Below are 23,224 nucleotides of genomic sequence, written 5' to 3' on the forward strand. Positions count from 1 at the left end.
AAACAGCGAAATTATCTTGCTCAATGCCACCACTTGTGCTAGGTAATAAAGTCAAATAAAGTTATATTATATTTATATATTAAACTGTCATTGTCAAAACAAGGAATCTTTCATAATAGAAGTTTACAAATTTATGAATCAGGATCTTTAGTGCATACATATGGTATGAACATTAAACATAAATATGTGGCGATGTCCTGAGTCCTGACGTGTCTTTGCGGTGTCCGACCCTCAGGTTTTTTGGATAGTGGATTTTGGTATGTGGAATTTTTAGGATTCTTCTCAACAAATATGCATACCTTTAAGTTTCTAATGATTCTTTAAATTATTTATAATTTAGACTTGACTGAAGAATTTAATTTTGTGATAGGCACTGCCGACAAGAAAAGCGGAGGCTACTGTGGCCCTATTATTCTTCTCTTTTCACGCGGAAAAGCCCAGTGAAGAATGGACAGTAAAGTCACGAGGTCGCCAAGCTGCTGCAACACCACATTCGACACCGAAGAAAACCGAACAGCAATCTCAATCGGAATGGCGAATTGCGAAGCTCATATTTACGATGTGTTTGGCCTTGACAGGTAGTGTTATATGCCATTGAATTTCTCATTTGTATATAGAGTGTGGAATCCTGTAAGTATTGCTGAATACTAGCTCCGGTCAACATTTGGTCTAGAGCTCTGCGGATGCATTTTTTGCTATACTTTCTCGCTAGAAGCCGTTCTTTAGTGGTCACTCGGAGGATCCTAAATCTTTAAGTAGGGACGCAAAAATTGTAGTTTTGTTTAAGCTTCCTTTTAATTTCCAACTCGTTTTTTACAGCACTATTTGTTACGTCTCTGAGATTGCGAGTCGGCTGCCGATGTCAGTCAACAACGCAGTTTCTTTATTGGAATTGTGTGGTCCTGCCGGAGATCCGCTGGCATTTGTCCATGACAGAAGAGTGACTTGCACGACCAACGTTCTGCTCCATCCTTATCTTCGCGAAGCTCATCTAGCTTCACTGTGACTTAGGCTGCTACACAACTTACAGTTTTCTTACTTTACTGACGAGTTGGACCACTTTCGTCCGCTGTGATACACCTGTAGTCCCTCACCCATGCCCAGGTACCCGTGGCTTTATTTGATCAGTCTTTGATCATTTTCAGCTGTCAAATTAGTCAGTTTTAGTTACTTTGCACATCTCTGTAAAAATGTATCGGCAGTTATTGTGTGGTAACTTTTTGGTGATGACTGACGATAACTATTCCTCCACCAAAAATTTGCTAATTTTATCTACTAAATGTATTTTATATTTTACGGAGATGGTTACGGCGGGCTTACGGGATGGTTATTTTTTTTTTCCGTCCGACTCTAGTAGTCCTCGTCCGTGGATGCCAAGTGTTGTCACCAGGTGGCTAAATATTTCAGTGTGTTTAGGGATTGAACTATTCAGCGGTAGTGTGTTGGTATTAGGGGAGGGGGCATCAAACCAAAGTTCTGAGACGAATGACGTCCATTTATTTCTTTTCTATCGAGACGCCGTCGAGGATGGTTACGCTAATCATTGCGGGGTACTCTCTTTCCTGATGTGTTCACAACAAGGTAATTCCTGGTTTCATTCTTAATATTAATGTTTTTTATCAATGTTAATTTACGGGTTGCATGGCTTTAAATTTATTCTTGCCAATTCCATGTGGCCATGCCTGTAGTACACTTGTCCAAAATGTCGTCTCTTGCTGCATGTTACACGTTTCGTCGCATGTTGAAGTACTATAGAACAGTACAAGTAATAATATTGAGTAACTTAAAAATAATTTTAAGAATTTGTTTCCACATAAAAATTCTGTGATTAAATGTCTGATTGAAATCAAGATTTTTTTATTACGAATCATCATGCATAAGTAATCCTAACTTACAAACCATTTGCCAATATTTTCTTTGATAGTTTTGTGAATTTTTTCAATTGAGAGATTAACTTGAATTGAGCTTGGGAAGACATGCACTACAGTTAATTATAATTTAAAAGTCCATTTTATTAACCTAATTTATTTTGTGACAGGTTGGTGAAAATTGTTCTGGACGTGCAGTGCCAAGTCAACATGTGATCATTCCTTTTGATGAGTTCTCTATCATGCTGCGAGATGAAAATGGAAGGAAATCTGAAATGGTAACATCTATCTACTTGTAATAAGACAACTTGCTTAAATTTTAGTCCATTTTTGTGTTCTTTGCTTAGAACTATTTGAGTTGGGCTTAAAATTCTTGAATTAGAACTATTAGAAGACATTTGAAAACTGCCAACTGCTTAGAATAAGATCCTTTGTGAAATGATTTTCATCAGCTTGTGAAAAGTTTTCATTTTTTAGCAACATCTTTTCTTACACAAGTAAAGTTCTCCTAAGTATTTGTTAGGAAATTAATGTTCTTTTGTTTTGTAGGAATTCTTGGTGAGTCTGTCTGGTGTTGGAGCTGTCAATGGTGGTGTCTGTTGTGCATTGGTGTGGCAGATTTGTTTATTAAGAAATGCGCTGAAATGGTTCTTCTGCAGACTTGGAAGTTTAAAATCAGACTTCATTTTACCATGCTCTTGTCCATGCAGTGTTGAGCTGTTGTGCAAAATAGTTGGTGTTTCCTGAAGGCTGTCTGGCATTTGGTTGGTGTATTCTCTTGCTACCTGCACCCACATTAAGGTAATGCTGGATGAACAATTTTTTTTAAATTGTCGACTTGTAACTAATTCTCCGTTCTCGTTTCAGTTCAATCGTACGCCGCCGTTCCAAACTTGATCCATTGGTGAAGCCGAGAAAGAGTTGCTGAAATTCAAGACTGGACAATTTACAAATGCATATCTGTTGTCCCTTTTCCCTGAGTAAACAGCATGTCGGCCGTTGGTTATTCGTCTGGTCGAACGGGAAATAGCAATGAGAAATTCTGATGTATTTTTGGAGAAAGATTAGTTGGACCACGAAGTAATTCTCCCTTAAGATTTGATATCAACTCTTCATCCTTTATATAACGTTTCAAATTGTTCGCTCTTCACATGTGTATGTACAATATTATTACTTCGCAAATAATAAAATATGATATCAAACTATGTTGTTCTTTTTTCCTTTTTAATTATAAAATATTTACAAACTGCATCACAAATATTCAATATTAACCAACTTCCTGTCCAAATTTTTATTAATTTTTTCCGCTTTATAAAAACAACCACCATATATTTATTTACTAAGTCTTTTTCGATAAAAATTGGCGATGTTCATTTATCCCGTATTTTTTTTTTTTTTTAAATAAAAATTATTTCATATATATTTCATCTTTTTATTTTTTATAAACACAAACACATATATATTTTATGGCCCCCAGGGAGGGGGGGGCCTGTGACTTTCCCAACCGCGATAATAACATGTGCCGTTATTATTTTGTTGGTGCAGAAAGCCGGTATTTAATCTAGCAGTTGTCGACCGAGTCAAACCTGTCATAGGACAGGTTGCCTCAATCGTATACTGCACATGTGCACAAGTAAAAACGCCAAAGAAGACAGATGAAACGATTTCAAAACAACAACATAGGAAATCAGTGGTAGAGCAAAAAAAAAACACGAACAAATGAGAACAGATAGAAAGATTTAAAGTCTGCAACTCAGGATACCATTGGCAGAGCAAAAGACACAAATGAAAACAGAAAAATTTCCAAGTCAGCAACCCGGATATCACTGGCAACTTCAGGCTTCAGGCTGCTTCAGGATACTGCCACACTGAGCAGCTACTTCTGGATAACACTGCAACAACACGCTGCATACAATGGTTCAATTAGACGTCATCACACCTTTCACCATCTCGCTGCAACAAGTAAACCAACAGCAGACCTATCAAAGAAAATAAAAATATTACCATCGGGGAAAGACAGTGTGTCCACAGTTACACTGGACTCTTCATGGCAAAAGAATACAAGGAGTAAGACAAAATAAGCAGTCCAACAGATCTCTGCGATATCTCAAATTTCACCAAGGAAGTTAGAATTGGCAAGGTCTTCAAATTGCAAATTGATCTTTTGTCATATTAACAAAGTACTTTAGTAGGAAATTAGATAAACATGATTACTTTTGCTTTTGTTTGGGACGAGACGTACGACTGGGTACTGGCAGCAAGACACACGAGGCACGACATTTCGGCAAAATGAACAGGCACTCAAGTCCGAGTTAGATGATTTGACAAAGTGGCATTGAAATAATCTGTAAATTTACACATCGAAATTGAACATTTAATATCTATAACCCTAAGAAATGAAGAAAAAAATACCTTTATATTTTCATCATGCGAAACGTCACGACCGGCATCCCACTTCAGCTGCGTCAAGGTGCAAAATGGCCGAATTTAGTCCCCTCAAGACACTCGCGCCACCTAGCGACAGCCAATTGAATTGCTTGCTTGCAGACAGCACGTAGCGGCTTAATTTGAATTCGTCACGCCTTTCAACCAGCTGGCACGAAATGAATCAAGTGGGGATGGACACTAGATAGATTACTCAAGCAGCTTTCCCTATGACACAACACACAAATTCTTTTAGTTAGCAATTTCGGATCGTTCTCCTTAACTAATTCAACATTAACAATCTATAATACTCACAGCAAGTATGGAGGGTCAAGACAAATAATACAACTAACAATTTTGTCAGGAAAAGAATAAGTGTTTGAGTTAGAGTTCCAAAGTTCTAACTTTGGCATCAACAGTTAGTAATCTTGAATCTAAAGGAAATATTTCAATAAACATTCCAACATTAATGCAATAAACTAAAGTTAATTGCTTCTACTGCTTGAGTAAAACATTCAGAAAAATACAACACATGTTGGTATGTGCCCTGCATCTTTTCATGTGAATTCTTCGAATTGCTGCAATAAACCTGATGTTATTACCCATGGCCTTGATTATGTGGGTATCCGATTATGTTCCCATAGCTTTCTCTAAGAAATAAAACATAATTTTTATGACATTAAATAAAGAGTTCAAAAATTGAACAAAGAAAGAATAATACTTGTCTTTATTTGTAGAAACATGTTGGAAAAAACAATGTGTGTCCACGCTGGGGTTAGTGACCTACCAACATCAATAGAAACTCCAGATAATTACGATGAATATTTACAATAAATGTAAAGAGGTATTCACACAATTGTGACAAAGTTGTTATGAGTTTTTACCTGTATTAATGGGATGAAGCATTCAGTAGAACGACCATTTTTTATGAAAGAATTGATGGTAGGCTACTTGTACTTGGCTAGTTGCCTTTCGCGTTCCTTCCTACACGCAGAGCCTACACGTTATAACAAGAAATATGAAAGGTAATCAAACACACATAGGGAATAAATCACATACAAACAAGTTGCACAGAAATAAACTTGAATTTACTTATGAATTCATAGGAAATTGTCATGTAAAAATTGGAAAATATAGGAAACTTTTGACAACCACACAACAATCCACCATCATATGATAAACAAGAACACCTGTGTCATCTATTGGACACCTCTGACACCGACACAATCCCAACAAGCAAAAAACGCAATTTAGTTTTGTGAGACACAACATTGATTTTTTGAATTCTAGTGATATTATAGATCGTAAAAAACATTCCTGCTTTGCAATAATACTATTACATATATAGGGTACCGAAAATGTTTTCACCGCACGACTGGCTATCGGGCTGCAGTTCTGTATCTGCCATGTAACTTAAAGCAATTCAGTTCTTTAGCTACTTGTATAACTTAAACGGTGCATTTTTATTTGCTTGAAATCTTGAAATTTCTACGGAGAACAAAGCTCACTTGCTAGTTTTATGCAAATTTTCCGGAAGTATACCGGAAGTAAGCGATAGCTCCTTAACAATTGAGCTGTCGTCAAAATAAACTAAATATTCGTGATCTACGTGAAATTTGGGGTCGAATAGGTGTGATTTACACGAAATCTAAATTTTGGCCAAAATCGAGAATTTTCCTGAACTATAGTTCAGGAAAATTCTTAAAACCGGAAGTACGCTTTCGTAAAAAATAATACATGAACTTTACCACATATTCAACGAGGATCACGAATATGTGGTTCTTTTGTGCTTCAGGTGAATATTTACTGAATTACTGACTGAAAAGAGAAAACCGGAAGTAGAAAAAAAAAACACATTATTAAAAATCTAACAAGTGAGCTTTGTTGCTACAACAGAAAATGACAGCCATCATCCAAAATTCCTTCAGAGATGTGCAAAGTAAGCGTATTTAAACTGAGTGGAAAATGATCAAAAGCTATATGCTGTCTAGCGTCAGAAAAAAGAAACGTTCAACAGTAACATGAAAAAAATAAAAAATGTCCGCTCTAACTCGTTGACAGTTGACACTCAATGACTTAATTGAAAGAACTAACTAACAAACAAAGGCTTTGATACTCACGTAATATTCTCCCCTTCAAATTTGTATTTCGTCTTCATCAGCAAAAAGCCACCACCGCAGCATCACACATCACAACAGACGAAATCCCCGAGTGATAAAAATGCTTTTACAATGGAAGGGAAGGCAGCTTGCCAGCTTGACAGCTTGACATTCGCTCAAGTGTCTCTCGTCTGTCAGTGATTCCAGATTGTTGACGAAATATCGTCTTCTGCTACTTCTAAGTATCACCCTTTTATCTTTAGTCCTGTCATTCTGCTTTACCTGTGATAAATCTTCCTTTTTTGTTCTGTAGGTTTCGATGGCCATTGATAATTGGAGAGCAGCATTGGAATGCAACAGCTTTGTCTGGGCTAAATGCCCTACTAGATAGAATCCTCTCGGGAAACTTCGTCTGCTCCTAAGTTTTACACAATACACATCACAAGTTACTTCCTAAAATCAAAACTAATTTAGATGAGGATTTTGAGGTAAGTTGAACCGTTTATAATAAAAAACATTTATTAGCTATATATCATTCTTATTGCATTCTTGACTTTGTGTTTTCAGAATTTTAGCAGATGTTTTTGTGTGACCTAGGTGCTTGTGAGTTGTGACAGTAGAGATCAAATCATTCAAATGGGTCAATCCAATAATGTAAGCTATGTCTTCCAAAGCTAAATAGTTTCTACTGTCATTTAATGTTTATAATAATATGTCAGGTTAACTTCCCCTCTCAAATCATACTAAATCTTTAAATATTGATCCCTTCCCCAGATCCAATTCTTTGCTGCTATCCTTTAAAGACAACAGCAAAATAATGCTCCCCACTCAAGAGGTTGTGGTGACCTCCACTAAGTTCTAATTTAGGACATTGATAGATTTGAGGTATTGCTTGCTGTTACAACATGGTTTGAAAATTATATCTAAATATTCTCTCCTTTCAGGTTAATCCAATCATCCCTCACCACTCTACAGTTGTTTGGAAACTGACAAGAGATTACTGGAATCGAAGACTGTTTATTTGTGTAGATGTAGATTAATTACGCAAAATTTCCCCATGTCTTGATTGATAGTATGTGGAATTTTAGTAAGCAAACTGTTTGACAGTGACTTAAATAGCGATGTTTTGTTAGGGTAATTTCGGTACATTCGAACCGGACGTTCTACTTATTAAATTCTTGATATTATTATACGTAATTTATACGTAAATTTGTTTAAAATTGCTGAGTAATAGTGTTGCATGTATAGTTGTTACACATGGGTAGAATTTTCTTTAAAAATGTATAAACATGTTCATTGGTATAGATTACATATTATAAGGGTTAATTAATTATCTGTATCTATAAATAATATTTTCGAGTTATAGAAGTCGATAGAGCATTCATCAAACTGCCCACTTTCAGTTTGGCCAAACAAGGCAGAACTTAAAATATCTTAAAACTTAAACCTTCTGTCATCTCCTCATCTACACACGCGTTCTTTTATCACACACAAACAAATATAAGACGAAAGGGAAAAAGTTCTGACAAGGAAAGAACAAATCACAAACATAACACAATATTGGTCAAAACAACAACACAATATCACATACTTCATGCAACAGCTGAACTTGAATAGATGACACCTTTCACCATCTGGCCACAACCAGACTATTAACAGCTGAATTGGAAACAGGCTGCAAAACCACTGCACATTGTCATCGAGTCCTGTGAGAAAACAGAAATTATACAAAGCAAGACAGGAAAGATACAAGTGATGTTTTTTTCTTAAGCCTTTCAAGTTTAACTTAAATTTTCTAAGTCAAATAAGAGTTTGACTTGTGACTCAAGTATATAATTCCAATAAAACGTGAGACTTCCCAACAAGCTCACCATCCAGGTGACTCTTTTCACAAAAACTCTAGCAAACTTTAATACAATGTCCCAAATTTCCACACTTCAGGATGACACCAGCAATGCATGAAGCAGTTCCACTTGTTCACCCCTTTCACCAGCTGGCAGAAACAGAACCACATGATGACAGCAATAAAGTTCAGACTTAACTGTGTTCTCAAATTCTTTGATTTCTTTGATTCTGATCAACAAAGGAATCTGCAGCCTGAACATAAACTAATAAACTCTATTGCATTATTTCAAGGAAATTGATCAATACATTTACTTGAATTTCCTTGAAGTGTTTCTTCATGGGATGAGACGTGCAATCCAACCCATACAGCGGTACGACATTTCGGCAAAAGGACAGCAGTTTTGACCCACGTGATCAGATTATGTCGAAAAGTGAAAATAAATAAGAAAAAATAACGGATTACATATAAACTTTCACATAAATATGAAACATTCAGTAAATTTAAGAAATTGTATGTTTCAAACTAGAATTACCGATTGGTTTATTAGATGACTGAAAATGTATACGCCGTATTACCCGCGATGAATTTGGAAGACATTTTCAGTCAGTGGCACAAAAACAAATGGCGAAAGGCGGACACCGGACGTTCTAACTTCTAAGACACTCGCTCGCGCCACCTGGCGGCTGGAGGATATAAGCTGAAGCTACCCTGCGTTAGCAAGGTACGCGATTTTTCCCATTTAAATTTAAATAATCAAAATAGCACATGACCTAATAAAAGTTAGGAAAATAAAAAAAATAATTATATTAAATCTACAAACAGCCTTTTCATTAAGGTTTAGTTAAAAATTATAAATACCTATTGACAGTGTGCTGCAAGGCTGCAACAGCATCAGCTGCAATTGGTCTCTGAATTTCGAAATCACTGTAAGTCGACATCCACGATAAAACTGCGTCATTGCTTGTCAAAAAACATTCAATAGATCGGATTTTTAATCTAATAATTGAATGGTAAAATTAAAATATACACTTCAGGATGGCCAAAGAACCAAAACAAATGCTGCTGACTTGATGTTTAAACAACAATACGTTGAGTTGGCAGCATCACAGCCTGTTTGGCTGTGTGGACTAACTGACAGACACTCCAAGACAGCCATTTTGAATTATGCGGATTTGTCATTTGCGGAAAGATGCGGATCAAATGAACAGTGGTTTTTACTGCCGTCTTTAGATGGCGCTGCTAGCTCCTATTAGTTCAAAAAATAGCTTCTTCATGAAATAGCCATGAAGTACAGATGCATATGCTTCATGAAATTGGCATTGGCTAGCTTAGTTAAGTCAAGTACTATTATAACGAAAATAAGGGTCATTTAGCGATAGCATTCAGCATTACAACTATACCCCATTTTCCATTTCTTTTGCGTTCACTTCGGCAGCTTTTTACGTTTATTGTGGGAATATCGGTTACGAAAACCGAATGTTGGTTTTCGAATGCCAAGGTAAATTCAAAATTGCATAAAATATTCCCCATTCGAGTGTTAACATTGTGTGAACCTTGTTGCATATCCAACTAGATAAAACCAGGAATTTAACAATCTTTTAAATCTAATTTCGTCAATCTATATATATATATACATCGATTTCACCGGTGAAACTACATGTCTTAAGGCCTTCATAAAATTGAAATGAAATGTATCTGTTAGCTCTTCTACCGGACGGAATAATACAGGTATGCGGTAGTGATGGCAACCTAGTTTTTTTTGAAAACTAGGTATTACTATTACTAAATACCTAGTATTTGAGAAAAAGTAGGTATTACTAGGTAGTAATACCTAGTAACAAAATAAATTAAACTAGGTATCGAAAAAAAAAACTAGGTTTTTACTATTACTAGGTATAAACTAGGTAACTAGGTAAAGTAACTAACTAGGTAAAAATACCTAGTTACCTAGTTACCTAGTTTGGATATTTCTCTGTTTATACTTCGAAATTACATAAACAACACAAATACAAAACTTGCATCTGAATTTTTTTCTTTTTATTGCAATTTCTGTCCCGCTAAGATCAATGATAGGATAGAAAGGACTAACGACTAAGCGATAAGAACGGAAATTGAAAATTAGAGACTGAGAATTCAGATTCAGAAGTCAAAGTTTTTGTTGAATCGGCAAAGTGTTTGCGATTCTACCAAGACAGGGGAGACATTTATTTTCTTGCCTTTGCAAGAAAGACCACTACACGAAAAAAGACGCTCTGCAGAGGCAGAAGTAGCTGGCATGGCGAGATACTGCACGTAATCCCCGATTTTCAGACATTTTAGGGCGGGGCCTGTCAGAATTGTGAAGTTGAAACTGGAAACAGAGCCATCTAGGCTCTCAAAAGTAGCTGAGCGTAGTAGCTGACACACTCACTAGAGCGCTCATTCCAGTTTCCAAATCGGACCACGTTTACCCTGAAACCGGGATTGGGAAGCCAACACAGCCGTGAACCGACCAGGCATCTATAGCTATGCAGAAACCAAAGAAGCCTAGTAAAATGAAATAAAAGCAGAGTTGCCATTTATTTGACAATGCTGCAAAAAAATGGAAAATACCTAGGTAATTACCTAGGTAATCATTTTTCAAAAACTAGGTATTACTATTACTAGGTATACCTAGTAATAGATTTTTTCCCGAAAACTAGGTAAAAGTAGCTGAAAAAAAACTAGGTATTACTAGGTAACTAGGTAATACTAGGTATTACTACCGAGTAATGCCACCACTAGTATGCGGAACATTCTCTTTCAAGTTTTATGCCATATTGAAAATCAGGAAAAAAAACAAAAGCCTCCCAAACGCCGTAATAATACTTTCGATTCATACTGAAAAAGCGCTTTTGTTTTCTGGATCCAATTTACATAACTGGCTTCCGATGGATTGGAAAATATTGAATTTCATGTTAAAAACCCAAGGGCCAACCGCAGGACAAAGAGAAATCAAAACGGAGAACGGAAGTGAAACTAAAACTATTTGCCCTTGGAGCCAATCCAAAAAAAAGTGACGAATTCGAGTGATTGCGGTAAACGGCGTCGACTTGTCATTATGCCATTTCACCATTAAAAAAACACACACGTACGGTCTCTTTTTTTTCTAAAAACACTGGATTTCAAACACCCCAAACCCGACGACAAAGTCGTCAAGAAAGCGAGAGTGTGTGTACCACTTTTAGTGTTTTATGAAAACCAGCAGCGCCGGCAGTCTCTACACACGCCTTCGGGCAGCATTTTTTTAATTTCACTTTTCCGTTCATTTGTATTTCGGTGGGAGACTATCATCATATTTATCCACATCGCCTAGCGTGTATCTGGGCCATTTGATTCTCCTTAAGGGGCTGCTGACCGCTGCTGCTGGACTGTGTTGGATAGTCTTTTCTCTGGAGCCCAGCCCATCCCATCAGAAACTCTATTGTTTATAGGTGGGTCCCACTATCCCGTTTCTTCATTTTCTTATATTCGGGAGTGCACGTGCCTCTTGGGCAGCTATAGCGAAATAAGGCGGCGGACTATATCAGCAGCTGCAGTTGCCGGCGATGAAAACGAGCGATTGAGAAAGAGGAGAACTTTCACTTTCACGTTGCACTGTTGGCATGGCCAAACCAGTAAAAGAGCTATACGGCACCATGTTCATCTGTCTGTCTCTGGCCGTATGTACAATGACAAAGCTTTTAATACGTGTGTGTGGATGGAAATATGTGTGGAAGAGAAAGGTTGCGCACTCCTTTAAAAGAATAATAATGGGTTCAAATTTAGTTCTAATACAACAATAATAATTCGTCTTCGCTTTAAGTTAGTTTGAAAAGATTCTAGAGAGACTTTAAGCGAGTGACAGTTGCACGTGCGAGATATATCAGCCCAGCTCATTGTGTTTGACTCTAGGAGAGAGTGCTGGGCAAGTAGAATTTCTCAACCAGTTCGCATTTCACCCGTTGGCCCAGTTTGTTGTTAATGTTGTCTGTCCAATGCGGATAAGAACACGGTGGAACAAAAAGCCTGTTTAGCATAACGCAGCATACATTTTGGAATCAATAAACTCCGCGAGACTATGCGCTGATTTCACTTGAAATCATTTCAAAATGCAACGATAAAACAAGGAATCTGGTTGAATGTGGAGGATTTTGATTACTTGTTTTACCTCGAACTGAGAGAAAGAGAGAGACTGGAATTCATCAGACGGATGTCTTTGTGCATTACAAGACTCGACTCAAGGTGAGCGGGTATAATCAGCGCTTTTTTTGTCAGGAAAGAAAAAAAAAACAACTGACAGCGCGGGCTCTGATGAAACAATTGAAACACGTCACAAGAAATGTACATATCCATTCACAATTTGGACAGCCTCGTCGTACAGACAGCCTTCTAGTTCAAATTTGATCTTTAACTTTTGGCTTTAGATTTTCGACAAATTTTGGAAACCTTGAGTTCAAATAGCAAGGTCTTGCCAGCGGATTTCGACAACATGATGTGATTATATACTTGTGGAATGTTGATTTCATATCCTGTATACTATATGACTGGAAGGGAACTCGCGTCCAAAGATGGGCATCAAAGCATTTGGAAAACGTATTTGGCGTACACTAGAAAACCAAGATATTATACAATAGGGAATCAGGGGAAGAGCTGATCCAAAAATATGGGTATAGAAAGGGTGTTGTTGCGTGTTTCGTCCGCAATTGGCTCGTATAGGAGGCGGCCAGCCGGCGAAACGTTAATTGTGGCCGGCAGGCCAGCAATTTGGGCTGCTATAGTTTATGCGGACATCATCTACTCGCAAGGGAAACTGGAACAACTTGTACGTCTATACACGGACAAGTGAGCAGTGATGAGCAATTGGACTGCCTATTTACAGTCCGTTGCAGTCCCACGATGGAAAAAGAATCAAAAAATCCGCCGCGTCACAGACGATCAGGTGGAACGTGAACACTCGACTGTCAAAACGAAAACACGTCAAAGTCACGACATTTATTTATCTGGTTCCTTGAATCGAATGGCTTTCTCCTTTCTCTCTCTCTTTTTTGGGGGGTCTGATTCGCTTTCAATCGAGTCATTCACTCGTATTTCTTCTAGTCCCTTTCCCCAAACGAACGTCGACGTCTCTAGCGTTGGGCTGATGCTGGATGCCCAGTCACCGTTCACCGATCAGAGAGTTCCTGTTTCCGCATCGGCGGGAATTTCAAAAACAACAACAGGACGATCAGATCAGCACGTAAAATGGGGCTAGAAAAATGTCCGTTCAACTTCAATTCTCTTTTACTTTTTCCGTTCTTCACAAAATTGTCAAGTTGATTTATCTTCCGCGATTGGACATGTTTGGCACAGTTCATCGTCCGACTAGCTGGCCATAAAAATGAAATAGTTTATAGAGCCTAATTTTGATCAAGATCAAGATGACCTCCTTTTGACAAAGGGAAATGACGAAGCGACGGTTGAGCATTACTACGCAAAGAAGAATCAGAGTTGGATCAAAATGTTTGAGAACTCTCGAGAAAGTTTGGGTAGCAGCAGCACACGCCGAGCGTTCCAGTCACACCACAGCAAAGGAGGGGAGAGAGACAACAACAACTTGGAATCACCGCCCGAATCGTCGCCGCCGTCAATAGGGCGTGAAAGAACTACTACCCCGAATCCGCGCGCACACGATGACGACACACGGCGAAAACAAAAACAACAAAAATTTAAAATAAAAAAATCGGAAATCAAAGACACGAAATCCATTGCCGGTGGGAACGGGAAAGCAAAGTCAAAGTTGGGTAATAATCACGAAAGAAAAAGACAAACGATATCATCGAACTATATAGGGCGAGAGCTGAATGGAAATCAAACCAAATGGAAACGGCAATCAGCCAAGGTTGGGGATAATGTGCTGTGGCAATCACCTGGCCGCTCATTGTCGATATGGAGAGATGGGTGGGGAATGATAGCGCGAAATAACTCCTGGTCGGGAATGCTAATAATCCAATTGTACAGTTGTAACATTGGATGAAGTGAAGGATTGCGGATTGTATAGGGCATAATAATAATCATCATCATAATGGCGTGTAAATTGTATGAAGCAAACGTCTCGAATGTTTAGCTGCTGCCGGTTAAAGGAGAAGCCTCCTGGCCGCCGCTGCCACTCACTCTCCTCACCTAGCCCACCACCTCTTTTCACTCCTAACTAACCGACAGGAGGAGGAGGCACCTCCTCCTCCTGTTGCTGTACGGCAGTAAAAACTTGCTTTCCCAGCACAGGCCAGCAGTGTCCGCGGTGGTCGACAACGAGAGGAGTTGGGACAGGACGAATAATATCAACCACCCCACGCCATCCCCTCCTGAAAGGCCCCCACGTCCACAGCAGAAAAAAACACAAAAGTGGGGGGGGGGATAAAAAAAGAGAGAGGCAAACTCTTGACTGGCTCACAGGGCGTGGTAAGTATATAAAGACGGCCAGCTGGCCTCCAAGACCTATTCAGAGATTGTCGGTATCCCGTCGACCACTGGCGCAAATCAACTCCGGCGGTTCATTCATACACCAAATAACCCCACCAAACAAAAACCTCACTCGATCCAATCATGCAGCTCAAATCACTCGTAAGTTAATTACACACAACAAAATCATAATTTTAATTGGTAATTAATTAATTATTTACCCGTTTTGTTGGTGATTGATCAAAATCAGGCGCTGCTGCTCATTGCAGCTGCTTTGGTGATGGGTCAAGACGAGCAGCCGCAACGGGAACGCCAGCGCCAATTGGCCGCTAACCGACGCAACAAGTTGATTGAAGAAGCTCAGAGTAACCGGGCGACGTCACCGGTGGTGGCTCCCAAGCGCCGCATCGTGTCCAGGACTCGCGTCACCACCACCGCTGCTCCTCTGCGTGCCTCACTGCGAACCACCGAAGCTCCGGTCATCACCACTGCGGCTCCCACGACGACGGAAGCGGCGACGGAAGCCGTCATCGCTACCGAAACGACCTCCTTCGCCGATTTCAGCACCGTTTTCACCGATGCTCCTCAAGAGCCGGCCCGTGAAGAAATCCAGCAGCGACCACAACAAGAAATCCAATCTGAACCTCAAGAGGAAGTCATCCGAGGAGCCCTTCCATCTCGCCCAGGTTTCCGTCCCGTCCTCCGCCCGGTGGTTGAACAGGAAAGGCCAGCCGATGAGCCCGTCGTCTTCCGCCCTCGCCCATTCCGTCCCCTAGAAGAAATTGAGCAAACCGTTGCGGAAGAAGTGGCCGAGCCCGTCCAAGAGCAAGTCCAGCCCATTCGCCAGCGCCCAGTTGAGCAACAGCCCCGTCCCGTCCGCCCATTGGCTGGCCCTACCCGCAACCGTGCCCAGCCAGCACCACCGACTCGCGTCGTCCAGCAAGAGGAAGAAATCGAATTTCCCAGCCGCGCTCCGGCTCTGAGCAAACCGTCCCGCCCTCAGTCGTCCCGCCAGCCCGTCCAACTTGAAGAGGAGCAACCCAAGAAAAAGTTCGTGGAAACGACCCGCCGCTACCAGTTCACGTCTCCCGATGGCTCCTTCACGTTCGGTTACGAGAACGCCGACGGCTCCTTCAAGGAGGAGACCCGCGGAGTCGATTGCGTCGTCCACGGTAAATATGGCTACGTCGAAGAGGATGGCACTCGTCGCGAGTTCACCTACCAGACCGGCAACCCGTGCGACCCCAACGCCGCCCCCTTCCAAGAAGAAGCTCCTCTCGAAGACGAGATTGTCCAGGCTCCTGTCCAGTCCAGACGTCCCATCACCACTCCGCGACCCGTCGCCCGACCTTTTCCTGCCCCCGAAGCTCGTCGTCCCGAACCAACTCGCCAAGAAGCTCCTCGTCCGGCACCAGCTCGCCAGGAGGCCCCCGTTGCCGATCGCCGCCCAGCCTCTTTCCCCACTTTCCAGCAAGCCCAGCAAAACAAGCAGGAGAGCAGCGTCGTCGATGAAGAGCGTGAAATCGAACAGGTTTTGAACACCCCGACCCGCATCAACCGGCCCGCTGCTGCTGCTCCTCGCCCTCAGCCACGTCCGGCTCCTCAGCCCCGCCCAGCTCCTCAACCTCGTCCTGAAGAACAGGAGGCCCCAGTTGCTGCTGCCCCTCGTCCCCGACCCCAACAATCAGGAGCTTCCGTTTTCGATCAATTGGTCGTCAACTTTGACGCTAAGCCGACGGATATCGTCCACCTCCAACCGGCCGCTGCCCAGGAGCCTCAAGCCCCACCCCAAGAGGAAGTCATCCGAGGAGCCCTTCCTTCTCGCCCGGGATTCCGTCCAGTCTTGACTCCCGCCGCCCCCCGTCCTGCTCCCCGTCCCGAGCGACCCATTTTCCAAGAGGAGGAAGAAGTTTTCGTCCAGCGCCAGAATGAACGACCAAGACAAGAACCCGTCGAGTCTGCCCGCCCGACTGGCCAGCGAAGCTTCGCCACTGAACTGGTTTTCGACCCCCGCAACAACCAATTCCAAGCGGCCACCCAACAGTTCATTCCGGCCACCCAGGAAGACTTCCGTTTCCGCGATCAGCTCATCGCTTTCGCTCCCACCACCACTCCCAGACCTGGCCAGCAGCGCGAGCAGCCCAGGGAACAACCCAGGGAGCAGCCCAGGGAACAGCCCCAACGTGAGCAGCGCCCTCAATTCCCGCAGTTGAACGAAAACACGCAAGTGTTCCAGACTCCCTCGTTCCAGGAGCAGCGCCCAGTCCTTCCTCAATTCCAGACCAACATTGGCGATCAGGAGCGCGCCCGCCAGGATGCGGAAGTCCGTCGCCAGCAGCAGGAACAGCAGCGGCTGGCCGACGAACGCCAGCGCATTGCCGAGGAGAATGAACGCCGTCGTCTGCAGCCGGCCGTCGTGTTCGCTCCTTTCTCCCAGCAAGGCGCTGCTCCGCAGCGATTCGCCGACCAGCAGTTCCCTGGTCAATTCCAGCAGCCCAGGCCGCAATTCCAGCCGCAACCGCAGTCACCCAGCAGGGTGGTCCCGCAAGAGGCCCGCCCGACTTTCGCCAGCGGCCAGATCGACTCTTTCCTGAGCACACTCTAAAAAAACAAACAAACAAATCAGCTAACCCGTTTTCTCTCTTCATCATTAAATTGTGTGTTTTTGTTTCACTCTTTAATCTCGATTAATTACCCACATTTTCGCTTCTTCTTCTTTTCCTTTTGATGATTGTACGACGCATTTTCTTGGCGGCCGTCACGTGCCGTTTCGTCACGATCGAGTTGCGCTCCAACGACCAACTCGCCTTTTTATTTCTAAAAAAAAATGGGAGAGATGTTAGAACAACCAGTCAACCGATTCATGTGAATCGCCGCAAAATCAGATCCGTTGCAACCGCGCTAATATAATTAGATGCCGGGCAGACAAACCAAAACAGTTTGGGGGGGAAAGACACTCTCTCTTATTCTTTCTGTGCTTGATACTTTGTCGTTTTTAAAAGTCCGTGTCTTCTTTTTTTAATTTTAAAATTTGACTTTCTCATTTAGAAAAATCTAATTCACCACCAGCAGCAGCAGCCCTACCCCTCCAAAACACCGACAAACTTCAATCGAAGTCGCAAAGAGAAATTCAGTCGCGGATCGTAACGAGCTGAGAAAGTTGCGCAAAACAAAACATAAAAGTATCTTAATTATTCTAAATCCCATCCATCTGTTATACACACACGCTCAGTTTTCTCTTATGATGATTACGATTAACCCACACCATGTAAATAATTGAGAATACACATCTATACTTGATATAATAAATTTTAAAAAAGAAAAAAAAAAAAGATTTCGACGACATTTTTACTGAAATTCTATTCGGGTATCCAATCAAATGAGTCGCCGTTTCCTCCTTTCTTTTGAAACGTGCGTCCTTCACCGTCTTGTATAATCGCAACGCCTTCGTGTGTTTTTTAAATAATTTACACGGAACCCCTCCGCCAAAAATGAAAGCAGCTAGCTAGCTATAGGGCTGTTCGACATCTTTTTTAACATTTGTTGCCATCGTGGCAACGCAGCAACTCATGTATTTTTGTCTGCTACGAGTGACTTGTGTTTGTTCTGCGAAATATGAATTTTTTTGAAAAATAGTGATAGAAAAGGGGGTTGTTTTGAAGTTGTGATGTGTTTTATTTATATATTAGTTCGTTATAGTGTTAGTGTTTAACTATGTCACTGTCTAATTATGCCAGTGGACTTAGTATTGAGGCCAAAACACGTTATTTGGGAAAGTTATTTGTGCAGACAACAATTTCAAGAGAAAAACATTCCACGAATCGTGCATCAAGTCGCAAACTAATCCCCCAAAAAGAATAACAAAGCTTTGGAAGTATGACACTTGCAAGAAAGCTGCTCGTGCCGTAGCAGCCGCAGCGGCAAAAGCAAAGAAAAATAACTTACCGGTCGTTCCTAGTAACAGTCAAGTTCAGAGAACAGCACTTTCCAATATAACCTCAATCAGTAGGCCCTAGTGAGTGAAAAGATACAATTTGTGTACCTTCCTTTGTAAAAAAGAAAATCTCCATTTGTGAAAATGTTGTGTTTGATTAAATTATTACGAAGAAAATGGTAATATGTTTGTGCCCCTGTTAACCAAGGTTAATACATCAAGTATTTATTGAAAATTTTTGGTTTATTATGACAATTATTCACCTAAACACACTACAGTAAGGGTACAACAGATGAACACGAAAACTGAAGTTGTTAGTGATGAATCACCGGAAGTAAATTCGACGTCCCTGATGGATTGACTTGAATTATTTAATGCAGCTGAAAATTATAAGTAATGAACCAAAATATTACTTTCATTAATTACAAAATTACATTTTAAAACATTACTTACGCAATGCATCAAAGGTGGTTTCAACCGTTATGATAGTTTCATCATCGGCAGTTGAAGTCATGTCAAAAGTTTCCGTACTTGTTGTTACATCGTTCAAGGATGGGATTGGATGAGAATCACTTATTAGAAGTGTATCTTCAATTAATGCAACATCTTCATCGAAACTGTTTGAGGTATCTTCAGTTGCAGTTTCAACATCTATCAATGGAGGTGTATCAGCCTTGTCAAAAGCAACATTGTTACGTACTTGATGATCACCATCTGTAATGACAAAATAGTTCATTCATTAAAACAACATATAGGAATGTTTTTTACACATGAAATGAATAATGCAATACCTAGAAATTGTTTCGTCTTATTTGATCCCACATTTATAGAGGGTGCCCAATCAACATGTTTTTTGTGGAATTCTCCACTCGGCTTTCCTGTAAGCATTTCACAAATTGTAAGATAATAGTCAATAATTGTTAGTATTAACCTATAAATACCTGTAACAAAGTGATCCGAACACACATAGATATTTTTCAAGTTGGTGTGGATGATGTAATTCATTCTCTCCAACCACAAGTCTCGCCTTACACCCTCCTTTGGTAAACTATACAGTTTTACACTTGCACTTTTCAGGTTACGGCAATTTCACACTTTGCACCATCTACTCACAGAACCTTTTTTAGTATTCATTATGCAGAATACCTATCAATTAGATAATTTAAAATTTTGTGATTGTTTTAATCTGAATACAAACTTTCAAATTTCACAGAATAAACAAGTCACTCGTAGCAGACAAAAATACATGAGTTGCTGCGTTGCCACGATGGCAACAAATGTTAAAAAAGATGTCGAACAGCCCTATAGCCATAGAGTTTCACCCTGCCAGCAGTCGGATGGTTTTGTTTCTGTTGCTATTCTCAGTGATTACGAGGGAGCGCCAATAATTGGCGCGTCAAGACCAGCCAGAGGCGAAGGAGTTGTCCGAGATATAAAAGTGAAAGGAAATTTTACAAGCTCCCCCCATACTTGTGTGTGCAATGGTATAATACATCCTGCATTATTATAGAAAAGAACATTCTAGATTTTTTAAAAATGAAAGAAAGAAATTCCTTTTGGTTTTTTTATTATTTCTGGTCTGCTCCCCTTTGGCATGAAAAAGGAAAGAGAGAAAAAATTGATGTGAAAAGGCGTTTCAATTTGAGATTCCAATCACTCCACCTCTCACACCCATACGGCCATATCTATCTAGGCTATACAATATATACTATCGTGTACTATAGCTTTCGGTTTTTTTTTGTTCACATTCGTTTTCTCCGTAACGATACACAATAGATGCGGACCCCCCGACAACCTCGCCCGATAAATAAGAAGAACCTGAAAATTCTAGTCTGCCGAAGTCGAAATGTTATGGATGTTTGGTCTTTTTCCAAAGCCAAATGGAAATGAGAGAATTAGAGAGGCCACACATTTTCTTCGTCGGTTGTTGTTTTTCTTTTTAGTAGGTCAGTGCTGGTAAAAGTGAAGAGATTTTTGTTTCCCCCCCAAGAAAAATAAATGTACGCCATACATAGACGACGGGAGTACTTTCCCTTTTCGTTTTTCAATCTGTTCACTTTCTTACTCAACTGCCCCGCCCACAATTTTTAGAAAAAGGATAATGCAATAATAGGTAGAAACACAAGAAATCACAACAATATAATTCCTGAGTAGAAATGGAGCAAATTTTAAGTGCCCATTCAGTGGTAAGGAAGAAAAAGAGACGGGAAGGAGGAACAAGTACAGAATTAAAGTGCACGAGAAAGAACGCTTCATGAAAAAGGACCTTCAGTTTTCAACCTTGACTAGATTAGCTTTTGGGTGCGGTCACGCTAAAAAAAAGACCTTTTTTGTGACTTCTTCTCCTTATGAATTGTTGAGATTGACACAAGGAAACTCTCATCATTGTTTAGATGGTGACGCAACGAATGAGAGACCTCCATGACATTCTCCATACCAAAATAAAACCCTCTCGGTTTGTAATCGAAATGGAGGTCACATAATGGCCGCGACATTCACGCAAAAAAAGAGGATAAAACTGTCGTCATGTGAATCACGTCATTACCATTTTGACGATGATGCCGTCCGGACGGAGCGTGACAGTTTTCAAGTCACGGCATTTAAAAAGCTAAAATTCGCCCATGTCTTTTTTTTGAGATTTTCAATGTTGCAGAATGTTTCAATCATTCCCGCACAGCGTGAAAGATCTAAAAAAAAAGGGCTGCTATACATTTTACGTCACGCGGGATTGTTGCCTCATGCCCGACTTTCTTCTTCTTCCACTCGCCAAAGAAGAGTAGACGAGATAATATCCCAGTCATGGTTGTTATGATTCTCACATTTTTTTAGCACTACCATCATAACCGCAGCAGCACCACCAACGTTGGATCCGAATGCCGTCAATCGCGCTCTCCCGCCAGTTTTGTAGCCCCAGCAATGACATCATTAACTCTTTTGATGGCTTCTTCTTCTTCTTCGGTCTCCCGCTTGGCTGGATTGAACGCCGGAGAAGAAGAAGAAGAAGGAGGAAAAAATTGGGCGGTTGATGCGGCGGAACAAATGAGCAATATAGTCTATCTCGCAGATTATGGACCAATTGACGACCACATAGCGTCGCTGCTGCTTATATTTTGTCGTGCGGTTTCCCATTTTCCCTAACAGTTTCAATCACGAACGCGGATAGACGCACTTTTGATTTATTTGCGCACACACCCCCACTGAGGCTACTGATGTATAGGCCTACACTTGACGGGCGGTCATTAAAAATTAAAAGGGGCCCAGCAAAAACGGAACGCGGAAGTGCGTGGGAAGGGGTTAATGTCAAAAACAGCTCGACGCAGCTCAAACAACGACGCCCAAAATCGAAAGGAAAAGCCATTACATTCTTGGCATTGGCGCCTCTAGGCGCGGAAAGGCTCACATTAGAAAGGCATAGTTAAGGACATGGGGGGAAAACATTAAAAAATTCAATAATAGCGCAATAATCGTAAATCTAACCATAGAAAGTTGCGTTGAATCTCTCGTAATGGCGACAATCAACGCGTTCAAATTGCTTCTTCTCTGGTGATCTCCCGACCTAAATTTGACCGAGAAAAGCTATTTGACTGAATTTAAGAGTTTCACGCTGAATGTGGCAATGTAGAGTTACAAAGTTGAAAAATAAAAATAGAACTAAATTCAATAATTGGGTTTTTCGAAAAACATAGTAAAATGAAATAAATATTGAGTTTTTAAACTAAATAAAAACTCAATAAATAAATTCCTAGTCCTCTCAGAGTATTGGAATTTGAATGAAAAACTGTTTATAGTTCTCAGTGTTTAAGTTGTTTCACCAACGACAACCACCAAGTGACTTGTCCACATGGAAAAGTGACTTGTTGGACAAGAAAACTCTGAGATGCCTCAAATGCTGCTTTCATCATTTTGTCTAATAACTTAAGTTTTTTTTCGACTATGAAGGCCTCAATCTGGCCTCTAACAAGAAAAAAAGCTCATGTCTGTGTCTGTGTCTGCCAGCTTTTTACACTATGAAATAATTCATACTCGGGTACACAAAAATTAAGACACACACATACCTGCAGAAATAGTAGAACGACAGTTGAGTAGAACGACAGTTGAGTAGAACGACAGTTCTTGTAGTTTTGATGAGATAATTTCTAGTAATTTCTTGCACTTTTTAAAAAAAAGAAAAAGAGGTTTCATGTGTCGTTCGCTAAATTGTAGTCTGCTCTCTGAGATGGATTTGCATTTGGCCATTTGCCAGATTGCAAAAATGTATCAAGAATTAATTTTTTTTTTATTATCTTTTTTTTAATTAAAACTGTACCAATACAAATGACTGGCTCAAAAAAAACTAAATAAAACAAATTCCTAATAAAACTAAATAATGGCAAAACTGGATTTGCAACACTAAGTTGCATTAGTGCAGATAATTTCCAAGCCAATTTGTTCCTTTTGAAAGTTATTTAATTGGACAAATACACGCTAGACTGAACGGCAATTATAGTACAATTAGTCAATGCATTTCAGTATAGTTAAATCTCTTGCGTTGCACGTGTGTAGACTTTGATTGCCTTGTTAAAACTCGGTAGTAATATGGCGCCAATCTACTTGAAATTGTACAGGAAGTGAACTC

The 23,224-nt window shown here is 40.5% G+C and overlaps 2 protein-coding genes and 4 long non-coding RNA genes across 16 annotated transcripts; 3 read left to right on the forward strand and 3 right to left on the reverse strand.

The window, feature by feature from the left end:
- The first annotated feature begins 1,450 nt into the window (after positions 1 to 1,450).
- Positions 1,451 to 3,063, forward strand: LOC124190043. The gene is made up of 4 exons (XR_006872795.1): positions 1,451 to 1,581; positions 2,039 to 2,146; positions 2,418 to 2,669; positions 2,736 to 3,063. It is a non-coding gene; the product is annotated as an uncharacterized LOC124190043 (long non-coding RNA).
- A 313-nt stretch (positions 3,064 to 3,376) lies between these two features.
- LOC124191224 lies at positions 3,377 to 6,799 on the reverse strand. Of its 8 annotated transcripts, none has more exons than XR_006873340.1 (8): positions 6,674 to 6,799; positions 6,413 to 6,629; positions 5,177 to 5,289; positions 5,014 to 5,075; positions 4,895 to 4,942; positions 4,281 to 4,726; positions 4,083 to 4,213; positions 3,377 to 3,847 (listed from the first exon to the last, which is right to left on the reverse strand). It is a non-coding gene; the product is annotated as an uncharacterized LOC124191224 (long non-coding RNA). The 8 variants fall into 8 exon arrangements; XR_006873344.1 differs by lacking the exon at positions 6,674 to 6,799 and having other exon boundaries at positions 4,281 to 4,520; positions 4,646 to 4,726; positions 6,413 to 6,493; XR_006873337.1 differs by lacking the exon at positions 6,674 to 6,799 and having other exon boundaries at positions 4,281 to 4,520; positions 4,608 to 4,726; positions 6,413 to 6,493.
- LOC124191226 lies at positions 6,494 to 7,583 on the forward strand. Of its 2 annotated transcripts, XR_006873348.1 has the most exons (4): positions 6,494 to 6,633; positions 6,705 to 6,879; positions 6,959 to 7,276; positions 7,336 to 7,583. It is a non-coding gene; the product is annotated as an uncharacterized LOC124191226 (long non-coding RNA). The 2 variants fall into 2 exon arrangements; XR_006873347.1 differs by having other exon boundaries at positions 6,705 to 7,276.
- A 70-nt stretch (positions 7,584 to 7,653) lies between these two features.
- Positions 7,654 to 15,031, reverse strand: LOC124191225. 2 transcript variants are annotated; one of them, XR_006873346.1, is made up of 6 exons: positions 14,897 to 15,031; positions 9,305 to 9,483; positions 9,096 to 9,233; positions 8,770 to 9,007; positions 8,549 to 8,569; positions 7,654 to 8,488 (listed from the first exon to the last, which is right to left on the reverse strand). It is a non-coding gene; the product is annotated as an uncharacterized LOC124191225 (long non-coding RNA). The 2 variants fall into 2 exon arrangements; XR_006873345.1 differs by having other exon boundaries at positions 9,096 to 9,483.
- Positions 14,507 to 17,975, forward strand: LOC124191222 (titin-like). Its single transcript, XM_046584301.1, has 2 exons — positions 14,507 to 14,837; positions 14,926 to 17,975. The coding sequence occupies exons 1-2, from the start codon at positions 14,820 to 14,822 to the stop codon at positions 17,278 to 17,280; spliced, it is 2,373 nt and encodes a 790-aa protein (XP_046440257.1). The 5' UTR covers positions 14,507 to 14,819; the 3' UTR covers positions 17,281 to 17,975.
- Positions 17,976 to 18,792: 817 nt separating this feature from the next.
- LOC124191223 lies at positions 18,793 to 22,160 on the reverse strand. 2 transcript variants are annotated; one of them, XM_046584303.1, is made up of 5 exons: positions 19,551 to 19,921; positions 19,401 to 19,487; positions 19,130 to 19,323; positions 19,063 to 19,075; positions 18,793 to 18,989 (listed from the first exon to the last, which is right to left on the reverse strand). In XM_046584303.1, exons 1-5 carry the CDS (start codon positions 19,612 to 19,614, stop codon positions 18,865 to 18,867), a joined length of 483 nt encoding a protein of 160 aa, XP_046440259.1. In that variant the 5' UTR covers positions 19,615 to 19,921; the 3' UTR covers positions 18,793 to 18,864. The 2 variants fall into 2 exon arrangements, with proteins under 2 accessions (XP_046440259.1, XP_046440258.1); XM_046584302.1 differs by having other exon boundaries at positions 19,063 to 19,323; positions 19,551 to 22,160.
- Positions 22,161 to 23,224: the final 1,064 nt, after the last annotated feature.

This window comes from Daphnia pulex, chromosome 3, assembly GCF_021134715.1.
Source record: "Daphnia pulex isolate KAP4 chromosome 3, ASM2113471v1".
In the NCBI taxonomy this organism is placed as follows: Eukaryota; Metazoa; Arthropoda; class Branchiopoda; order Diplostraca; family Daphniidae; genus Daphnia; species Daphnia pulex.